The sequence below is a fragment of the Crocodylus siamensis genome, chromosome 11 (genome assembly GCF_052110815.1).
Source record: "Crocodylus siamensis isolate JL-2025a chromosome 11, ASM5211081v1, whole genome shotgun sequence".
Taxonomy (NCBI): Eukaryota; Metazoa; Chordata; order Crocodylia; family Crocodylidae; genus Crocodylus; species Crocodylus siamensis.
Genome location: NC_143405.1, coordinates 59,637,439 through 59,648,909, shown reverse-complemented (window position 1 = coordinate 59,648,909; position 11,471 = coordinate 59,637,439). Strand labels below are relative to the sequence as shown.

At 45.4% G+C, this 11,471-nt stretch overlaps 1 protein-coding gene across 1 annotated transcript; it reads right to left on the bottom strand.

Annotated features, from left to right (window-relative positions):
- Window positions 1-11,253, bottom strand: PROK2 (prokineticin 2). Its single transcript, XM_090021734.1, has 3 exons — window positions 11,127-11,253; window positions 7,968-8,093; window positions 1-4,185 (listed from the first exon to the last, which is right to left on the bottom strand). Exons 1-3 carry the CDS (start codon window positions 11,199-11,201, stop codon window positions 4,060-4,062), a joined length of 327 nt encoding a protein of 108 aa, XP_089877860.1. The 5' UTR covers window positions 11,202-11,253; the 3' UTR covers window positions 1-4,059.
- Window positions 11,254-11,471: the final 218 nt, after the last annotated feature.

Below are 11,471 nucleotides of genomic sequence, written 5' to 3'. Positions count from 1 at the left end.
TCCATTTATTTTCCAGCTATGTTAATGAAGGCCAAGCCCTGGAAGTATAAAATAAACAGACCACATGGATTTTATAAGAAGCCAGGCCTGGAAACAATCTATAACACAGAGGTTGGGGGGGGTTTCATCCCTTTTGTGTCTCTGTGAATGCTTTTCCCATGCCTTAAAACCACACAAAGGCTCAGTGACAAAATTATATTTCAAAACAGAAGACAGGGACACTCTGTCCAGGCACAGTGCCCAATATCATGTCAAGGCAAATAGTGTAGCATAAAAGTTTGAGGAAAATATTTTATAGCAGAGCTGGCTTGGATCTGGTCACCAACTTTTCTATCATTGTTGCTGAGTATGCTCTGATACATCCCTCAAGTTAAAAAACGCATCTGGCTCAAAGAATAACCTGGCAAGAGCATGTAGCCAGCAACCTTCTTTCGGACACTCATTCACCTATTATCGCTGGCATCAAATGAAGCAATACTAAAGAATTTAAAGATTGGCTTTTGTTTGTTTGCTTTGCTTTTTACACCGCAGATGGGAATGGAAGGGACTTTCCGTGCAGGAAATCTTCACTGAGATGGGTGTGAAGGATAGTGGTTAACGGCAGAAAATTAGCAAGACTTGGGCAAGAATACACTAAATCTTCCTAGAAAATAAATGAAGTAATGCGTCAAGTGAGTATAAGGAAGAGCAAGTCTAGTGCTAGTAATGCAAAGGGAGTAAATGGGAACATAGAAGTCATTGTTCCAGCGGTTCATCCAGGGGTTCAATGGATGAACCAGACTGTTCCAGAGGTTCATCCAGTCCTGGTTCATCCAGTCCTGTATCCCGCCCTGAGAGTGGTCAGAACTGGATGTTTCAGAATAACATGCCAGAAATCCAGTAGCAGACAATGAAGGAGTAGCCTTCATAAGGAAGAAGCACCCACCATCCGTCACATGAAACATGAACATTTAGATCCCTTGTATATTTCCTAAAATCTTATTTCATGCAACTGTGGATGTTCTCATTACCCATATAAATGTCTAACCCCATTATAAGGTAATTGGTATAAATTAGAACTGCAAAATTGCTCTGCTCCTGTATAATAAAATCTCCTAGGAGTTCTGTCTGGCAGGTCATCAGATAGAACTGTCCACTCACTTCCACTGATATCAGACGGGATTATTGGTTCCTGGGGAGTTACTTCTGATTTATGCCAGCACGAGATGAGAAGCAGGCCCTCAGTCTCCTTGTATGTATTCATAGCTCTGAGCATGCTGGCATGGCTCAGCAAGAAAAAACAGAGTGAGGCTGACGGGATATGTGCAGCGGCTTATGCTGCAGTAGATGTCTGGCGACAAGAGCCTGAGACCCTTCAAGTGGCAACTAAGAGAAATTCTATTGAAATCCCACCCAAGCCAAAACTGGAATAAGTGCAAAGGGAATTAGGCCCCTGAGTCCTGGACACGGATCTCATTTGTAGTCTCAGGGGCAACTCCTCAGCATGTGGTAACTGGCCTTAGCTTTTAAGAAGCTAAGGGGAACCATTCTGACTGAGCACATCCATCTGTTGGCCTTTCGAGCTCAGTTTAGAGGGAGGGAATTGTTTCTGATCTGAGATCCTAGCCGTTCCACTGGCTTGAATGGAGCTAGACTTTACACCAGTTGGATCAAGGCCCATTAAAGGAAAAAAAAACAGAGGTGAAAGTCTGGCCCCTGACGTACAGTGCAGCAAAACTCCCCGTAAGTCAATTCAGCCTAGAAGGAATCAGTGATGAACATCCTCTTGCAAAATGAACTTCCCCAGAAGCGCCAGGTCTGGATCTTGTCTGCTTTGTGCAGGCATTCCTGCCTGCACCACGAAATAGGTGCGACATCCTTCGTTTGATTTGGTAGCATTTGAGATTGTGAAGAATCAGGCTCCTTGCTTCAGAGGTGGAGGGAGTGAGTTACAAAAACAGCTGATGCTATCCAATGATATCCCCAGCCAAGTCATCAGTGAGCCTGCTGGGTTCTGGCTCCTGCTAACATCATGCTTTTGCGGTATCTAACTGTTGGAAGATAAACTTTAGCCAGAGCTGTGTTTGAGACAACAGCCCCCCTTAATGCAGAGCTTCTGAATGAATGGCCTCCAGGCCCTTTCTTTTTTATTTCTGCCCACCAACTCAACAGTGGCAATAACGAGAACAAATTCTTGCCGCTCGCTCAGTTTCTACAATCCAGTACTCATCAACTGTTTGACCACAGTGCCTTGGCGCTGGGCATGTGGTGGCAGTTAGTTAATTATGACTACTCCTTTGCAGCAGATGTCTTGGAGGCATCTGATTGTGGTTTAACCCGGTGCGAGGCTTTTCCACCTTCTGGGTTTGCCTGTCTCGGTTTTGCAGAGAAAGGTAAAGTAACGCTCGTTGATGCATCAGTCTCAATCCCCTCATTTATTAAGTTGTCTCCAAACCTTGCTTTTCTCGGCTGGCACAGAGGACATGCAGTAAGGAAGGTGTATGTTTCTCTTTTGCCTATAAAACAGTCTGAGCTATGGCATAGGGATGGGTTGCCAGTCTGCAAAGAATTTACAAAGTACAGTTCATAGGTCAACCACTTTTCAAAAGTCATTTTACTCCTTATCACTTATGTGAAAGGCTTACACAAGCCTAGGTCTTGTCTTTTCTCAGAGACCCACAACTATAAATTGCTCTTCTATATCACGGGGTTTATCACAGGCAGGTATTTCTTCTTTCCCCAAGATGGAAAATCACTCACCCTGAAAGTAGTTGCATAATGGCAGTTGTGTTCATCATGTTTACTTACACATCTATTGTACGTTGAAACATAATGAGAGCTGAGAGTATTCGGTGGCCTCAAAGTAGCTACTAAATGTGCTGGAATATTTCCCATCCTCGATTTTTCCCATCCCCTAATTTACCAAAATGCAGCTCCACTACCTTGCCTTAAAGGTGCCAGATCAGAAAAGCCACTGATTGTTGGAAGATGAATGGTTCCATTTTTCCTCTTTCTATGTATGTTGACATGGCTGCTGGCAAAAAAAGCATGTGAAATTCACACAAACCATCGGAATCCTTACCTCGGAGACTGGCAAGGACCTACGAAGTTAGACGGTATTTCCTAAAAATCACACACACCATACACTTGACATGCCTGTTGTGTTGATCCTTTGCGCCATGCCTAGAAAAAACCTTGATGTTAGCTACAGGAAAATTCCACACCGTTCAAGTCACATCGCCTAAGAATGGAGCTCTGTGCAGGAAACTTGTATTGGGAAGGGTCGAGTTTTGTTCACGATGTATAAAGGTGCAAAACCTTTTATAAAACTTCAGGGAGCTGTGCTCACATACGTAGTAACAGTTTACATGGAATAAAAATTGAAGACCATGGTGACAAAAATAATGATATAATATTAAAATAAATGATATACTGCCATTATTCTGATACAGAATTTTGTCACAGCAATCTTGATACATATACATGACAAGAAGTCAGGCAGAGCATTACAATATACTTTAGGGGTTCATTTGAAATATAAACTGCATTTCAATACATGGTTTCAAATAAGCAGCTCGGTTTGTGCCAGATAAATTTACAAGAACTCATTTCTCTTTTTAAATATTAAAGCAACATAGAATCTTTCAACACTTTTTTTTTATGCTTAAATGCTTTGGTTTAATGTGCCAGGTTTAAAACATGTAAAGACTACAGATATTGGTTAAACTTTTAACGTATTGATGCTACTAACCTACAAGTACTGTTAGAATTATAAAGGTACCAAATAGAAACCTAAATACCATTCTTTTGCTATTTGTTTTATGCCTAACTTTCTTTTCCAGTATTACCTTCCATTGTTGAAATCAATTTTGCTGTAATATAAAAAGATTGGCCAAGATTTTTCAAGTGACAAGGTCCTTTTCAAAATCTTGCCTGCTATAATACAATACCTCAGTGTTTGTTTTTAATGTTTACGAGGTGCAAAAGTATGCTGGAGATTTTTCTCTGGCAAATAGCTTGTTCATCACAATAACAAGAGAAATAAATAGTACATCAAATGGCCACTAAGAACGGTTCCTGCTAAAAGAAGACGTCTTCGTTTCTGAACTCCGGTAAACATTTGAATCTGCTCGGAGATATCCGCATGCAGGCCAAGTTAGGCAGGCATGGACAGGTGTGATGCATCCTCCTCCCGAAAAATGGGATCTGGAAGCAAACATTGAAAATGTCAGAAGCAGAGGGGAAAAGCAGGCAGCAATGGCATGCAGTGTTATGTGAAACCGTGGCAGTGATACAGGTTCACCTTTTTTCCAATTGTCTAAATACGGATTGAAAAAAAATGCATCAGCTTTCATCATCAAGCTTCTCTTTTTCTTTCTTTACTGTAAATGGCATCGTGGTGATGGTTTTCTGCCTCTGTACCATGCTGCCTTCCTAATGCATCTGCAGGGCTTGCATAACTACAAACACGAGGATCACACACAGAGAAGACAACCATGCCTCCTATGCAAAGCAGATAGCAGCAACTTGTGGCTTCCATGATGCCCCATGGGCCTTAAAGATCCTGTGATTCTGAATTGGGCTGGGGGAATTCAACGCTGGATGAATAACTACCTTTGCACAGGCATGCGCTCACGCACTTTATTTCCAGTCAGACTGTTTTCTTGTTGGTGTATAATGCAGCCAAAAAAGCAACGTTAAGGGAATGCTACGCAGCCTTACTTTGGTTCTGCTAAGCCAGTAGCTTTTCAACCGGTTGTCCACAGACTCCCGGGGGTCTGCAGACTATGTCTAAGGGGTCCCCAAAAGATGACTATGATCAATCAAAAGTACAGGAATACCCACACATATAATTCAGACGGGTCTGTACCCCCACTTCAAATTTCCAAAGGGGTCCACGCTTCCATCCAACATTTTTTAGGGGTCCACAAATGAAAAAAGATTGAAAACTACAGTGCTAGGCTACTTCATTGACACAGCCTTTGCTTATGTGGTCATGCTATTTCTGCACAGAGCCCCTGTCTCCTGCTCCTAGGATGGGGCTCTTACTTACTGAGCAGCTCTTCAGCATTTTCCTTTCACCTCCCTATTTAAAACATGCCCAAAGTGTGATTTACTGCACGTTATCCAGCCTCTTTGATGACAAAATGTTAAATTTGCTCATGAACTCTTCTACGGTGCTTGTCACGGTAGTATCTGAGCAAAACACAACACCTTTGCAAGGTGAGCTCCCCTCTCTAACAGATGGAGGATGCAGAGATTAAAGTCAAAAGCATTCACTAATTTGGGGTGCCTCGTTTGAGATGCACAGGCAGGTTTGAGATCGCTTGCAGGAAACACAATTCCATCATTTTGCCCTTTAAAAAGAAATCAATGTTTTCACACTGAAGAAGTAGCTAAATAAACTTGGGAATAGGAGTAAACCACAACCAGAATCAAATATTTCTACACTGAAGTGAGAGGAACCTCAGCAGACCTTTCCCTTGCGTCGCTTCAGAGAGCAGCCGCACCAGCTCTGGGCAGGTCCTCCTGCATCTCTGCTCCTGCCCCCTCCAGTGCTGGTGGTGGGCTGAGAGCACCGCAGGGCGGAAAGAAGGGTAGTCAAAGAAATCTGTGCTTGAATGATCTGGGATTTTTCAAGCTGCTGCAAACTAGAAGAGCACTGAGGCTGCTGTAACTTTTGTCTAATGCCTAGTGTATTGGGAACCAAAGAGCAGAAAGGCAACAGAAAGCTAACTACGTCCCTTTGCTCAAGTACCTACAAGGACTCGACCCTAAATCTGAAACATGTAAGGCCACTGTTGCACATATTCCTCCTCCCAACAGTTGACTACCCTATGTTTAATAGTGCGGTATGCAGCACCTACACAAATATCTGAATATTCACCACCAGAACGCCATGCTTGTCAGCTTGCATATCCCTGTCCTCCTAATTGCAGATTTAATCATGTATGCTAGCTACGTGTCATCTCTTGAAACACAAACAAACAGGTGTTTTAAATAACACTGTCTGATGGTTAGAGAGGAGGCTAGGATGCAGAAAGCAGCAGCCACATCCAGAAGGGTCCTGCATCCGTGCTGGGAGAGGGGAGCTCCTGTGTGACCTTGGGTGAAACTGTGCCTCAGTTTCCCATCTGGAAAGTGGGAATAAATAGTGAGATCCTCTCCCACAGGGCTAGTGGGAGGATAAACAGACTGATGACTATGAGAAGGTCGCATTGATCCACATCAGTGCCATGGACAGAAGCTCAGGGGCCACATTTAACCCCCGTTTTCAGCAATAGCCCAAATGCCTCCGTTTCAGTTCAGCTGCTAACTCTCTGAGTCCACCGTACACACTCACCACGTGTGATTTAACACAGGTGATAGACTCCGCCCTAGTGAGCGCAAGACTAATCTTCCATGAAGACTAAATTGCCTTTCAATTTAGCGTAGCCTTTGAAGAGAGAGTTTAAATTCAGTGGCACAGCAGTGTGGGGAAAGCATGAATTGATGGTGTCTGCTTTGTACCTGACCTGTAGATAAATGAAAGGTTTCAGCATTCAGCAGTACCGGGCTCTCAACCCCCATGCACAAAATATTTAAAAGGAAAGAAAAATAGAGCAAACCTTCCACTTTATTCCTGAAAATATTAAATTTCACAAAGTACAGGAAGGCAGTGCTCTACCTCACAAGGACAAGGGCAGAGTGAGTTTAAAATTAGCCATGTGGAAGTTGTAAACTTCAATGGCTCTGATCATAAATGTCTTTGTTAATTGTGACGCCATGTGCGGCCAGCTGAAGAGTATGGCGGACAGTATAAATTACTGCACTGCAACAAGGAGCTCCTAAGACAACCAGGAACTGCTTCTCATTTACATGGAGGCTGCAACTGAAACAGGGTCTTAAAGAAGATATATGTCACCTTAGATAGCACGCATAAAAAATCAGGTGCCTAATATCTCAGTAGAAGATTTCAGGGTATATTTTTAGTCAGCGTGAAGCAGTCAGGAAAGGAACTGCAGACACACAGCTGACAAGCGGTGCCTGCAAACAAATGGAAGTGCAACTAACTTGTTTTGTACTTACAAATCCATAAATTACAGTCCTTCATGCCCGACTGCTCTTAGATCACACATTTTCCTGTGCGCAGCTTGAAAAACCACCATGTTTTTCAAACCCTCGTCACAAACTAATTGGTAGAAATCCCTTTCAAACGAATATAGGGCTGTGCAATCATTCTTGGTCAACTTCTGCTGCACCGACCCGAGAAAAGGAATCCTTCCTAACAAAGTTGAGCTCAGTATATATAGTTAAAGCCGAATGCTTGAAAGTGGATGGTGCTTGGAAAAGGTACTGATCATATTATTGAATTTGCAAGTAAGCTTAACCACCATGGCAAGTTGTTTTAATGTGTCTTGGACTGGAAGAACCTGCCAGAGGTAGAGACTTAGAAGTTCAAGAAAGCTGCCCTTCACGAGAGGTGTCAAGGCTGGCTTCCACTTCTTGGGTCTAGCAGTACGTTTTTAATGTCTTTTGGATCTTTAAATCTTTAGGACACAAGCATGGATGTGAAATGTCAGGGAAAGCACTCCAATGAATAGGCCAGGTCTCTTTGTGTATGTTGATGTTGCCACTTGTTTAATTATTTCCAATTTATATGAGTCTTCTCACTCATAAAGCAATATCAAAGATGACTTACATCAGTACGGGTTTGGGAAGTTTGATGCTGGAACTGTAAAGTGTTGCTGAAGTCAAATGCAAAGAAAAATCATAGGGTCCTTTTGACCTTGTGTTTTGTACAGAGATATTCTGACAGTAAAATATTTCTATACATTGAGCCTTTAATGCTATTTGTGTAACAAAGCAAAGCGCTCAGGATTGCAAAGTATACTCCATACCCCTACAAGTATAGATTTCTAAGCAATTTGACTTGAAATATATCCCAATTCCTTTCTGCCCTGTCAGTTTTGGTACCGGGAGAAATTGCCGTTATTACACATACTCACTTTATGACTCAGGGGATGACACTCCTCTCCCAAGCTGCCCATCGGTGTGCACATTCGCAAACTCCGAATCCAGAGGCTCACGGCGCAGCACATGCCTCCCCCGCACTGGAGATCCCTGTCGCAAGCCTGAAGCCAACACATCCATGAATCAATGCGACTACGCAAACAAAAGTACTGGCCAAAGACTCAATGCCACTGCTTTCTCAAATACCTAAGAGCTGGAGCTCAATACAGGAAAGTTTTGCAACCTGGGAAAGTTTGTGGGCTCTAAAGACCCTCTTAATGTTGATAGCGATGTGGTAGGCAGGATCTTGAGGTCAGCACCTCTAGCTCCTATTCAGCTGAATAGACACTGCAGAGTCAAGCCCTATAGAAACATGCAATGATCAAACAGGGAGTTGGACTGGGCTGACGGATCTAAATTAGCCATCTGATCCGTTCATAGCTGATGTTATAATTGGCAGTAGTCTGTTGCCCAGCTCAGGAAAGCATCCCTCTGTGCTGTCCTGAACAATGATGGGCGTAAAACATGCACCGACATGCTTTCCTGAATCGAGGCCTAAGTGAAGCTGAGAAGGTATAAAATGAGTCAAGTGTGTCAAAGAAATCAGACCCCCTGCCTAGAAGAGGAGCTAATGCTGTTAAACTAATAAATGGATTTAAAGATTTTTATACCTCTTTTCTTCTGGATACTTATTCTACTATTTCATGGTTGAGTGCCTGCCCAAATATAAGACTGTATTACACTTTTATTACAGAAGTCCAAATGGAACAAGATAAAATGCAAGTGTAATCAAGGATTTTATGATTGTTAGCTATAGCTACGTCTCAGTTAAAAAGGGTTTTAATATCGAAGAGAATGGTGCTGAATAAAACAGTTCCGCATCCAGAGAGGCTAATACAAGTGGGAGGAGGAGGGGATGTACATTGTTAATCTCAAACACTGGCTTCAGACATATTTGTGGCTCATCTAAACACAGGATGAACTATGTATTACTTAGCATATTTTGAAAAAAAAATGTTAAGAACAACTGGCACACTGTGGTTTACAAATTAATTACCACACAGGTTTGCTTCTGTTGAAGTGTTTTCTACACCAAAAAGAGTGGAAGAATGTAATTATAGCCATTCAAGGCAGAATCATATTCTGCTTACTCAGGAGAGGAGTCCCACTCAAATCAGTGGGCCCGCTCACATAGTAAAGGCAAGCCGAATCGGATTATTATTTTTGGTTTATACATCTGACAGTGAGAGAGACCAGCAGAAAAGGATCTGATCAAGAAGGCAAACTCCGAAAAATGTGCATACAAGATCATAACAGATATAAAAGAGACTATTATTTAATGCAACAAATACACCAGGAAAAGCATTTGAGGGTCTTACTGTGGGATTTGATACGTGCCATTATGCTGTATGCGGCTGGGTACACAGTATGCCATTTTAAAAAAAAAAAGCAGAATTCAGATCAAAATGCATACTGAGTGCACTGCTAGTAGCTGGTAACTCAGAGTGAGGCTTAAGCAACTAAACAGTCTGCATAGCCAAAAAGTGTAGCACTCCGACTATAGTATGTATTTAACAAAGTACACGACTATATGGTTTAAATGAGCCCGAATACATAAAGCATTTACCCGGAAGACTAATACGGCTCTATAAAGTATGGGGAAAGGCTCCATAAACTGCTGCCAAAGCCCCCCAGATAGATAATATTTGCTTTTTAAGCTTCCACAAACAAAGAAAAAACCCTAACGGGAAAATTCAGCTCCAGTGACACACTTACAAGCCCACAGCAGCACTATTGATGCTTGCATTTTTTTGGACTGACGGCAGAAAGCTTGTGCAGGATCAGGCAAGAAATTTGGGGGGGGGGGTGTCCCAGACAGCTTGGGATGGGCAGCCCGGTCAGTAGGACAATTACAAAACCTGCAGCGTGTCATCCTCACTCCCCTCTCCTCCAGCGTCTGAAATGTAGCTCTGCAGTTCTCCATCGGGCAGTTATGCCTGTCATCTGTGTTACAAAAAAGGGTCTTCAACTGGCACGGCAACTTAGGGCGCTTGCTTGTGCTGGTGCGAGGGATGTGTTTTGAATGGTTTATAATGGTTAGTAAGTGTATGGTGCATTCTTTTGTCTAGGGGAAGTCCTGTGCTGGAAAGGAGGGGAAACACACCGAAGTGATCTGATGCCTGTTCAACAGGTGGTACCTCGCCCTAATCCACCCTTCCTCGCGGGCTCCCTGTGAGCACCGAGATCCCTTATGCCCCAAGAAGCCCCCTCATGGCAGGGGCGCTCCTCTCCCAGGAACGTGCCCCTCGGAGCAAGCCCGACTCCAGCCCGAAAGCCAATGCCAGTCCCTCTGAGCCTAGAGAGAGGCAAGGATTTCTTAGGGCGATCTCTTTTATTGAATCAGTGCTGTAGTCAGGGTAAAGTCAGACAAGCTTTCGAGTCTTCCACCGACCTTATCAAGCCAGGCAAGCTTTTGAAGGTAAGACGGTCGTCCTCCTGTCCGAGGGGTCGGCGCGAAGTCATAATAGACAGTCGTGCCCCGGGCTGAGGAAGAACGCTTTGCCTTCAAAAGCTCATCTAATTTTATCCTGAACCCAAAGTGGGTCATTTAAAAGTGATCACCCAACAAAATCCTCGCCTCGCACATCATTTCTGGACCGTTGCGGCTACAGCACTCTTACGCTACGGTCCAGATACCCAGGGCAGGGGCTGCGGTCGACACTTCGCTTCAGGGGAATCGTCAGCTCTTTCCCCTAGGACAGAGGTTCCCAAACTTTTTCTTAGCATGCCCCCTTCCAGATGTGCCGGCTGCCCACGGACCCCTACCAGCACACCTTTCACAAACGCCACCGATTATCATAATGCAAATCAAATCCACCGCCCGCCCATGTCTCGTGTGCGCCGCAGGGGTGCCAAGCGTGGGCACCCCTGCCCCAGAGGCCACTTCAGGCCTCCGCCTCTCGGCATCGTGTCCCGCAGCGGCTGGGGCGCCCCAGGGACCTGCCCCGCTCCCTCGCCCCTGCCTCACCCCCTCCGACGTGTCTGGCGCAGGCTGGGAGGCAACGGGGCGGCACCCCTGGGCGCCCGCGTGGGGGCGAGGGGCAGGGTGACCCCCTCCGGCTCCCGGCCCGCCGCTCCCGCCCTGCCCCGCTCACCCCGGTGATGACGGCGGCGTCCCCGGCCCCGAGCAGCAGCCGCAGCAGCAGCGGCACGAGCAGGAGGCTCCGCATCGCGCCGCCGGCCCGGGGTGCGGGAGCCGGAGCCGGGCTGCTCCCGCCGCTATAAAGCCGGGGGCTGCCATTCACGGCAGCGTGAGTCACCGCCGCCCGCCCCGGGGAGGCGGCCCGGCCCGGCCCGGCCCGGCCGCGGGACCCTCGGAGCCTGCCCCGCCCTGCCCCGCCCGGCCTGTGCGCCTGTGTGCGCTCGCACGCCCCCGGCCCTGCACACACCTGTGTGCACCCGCACACACGGGGCTCTATACACCCGTGTGCACCCCCCCC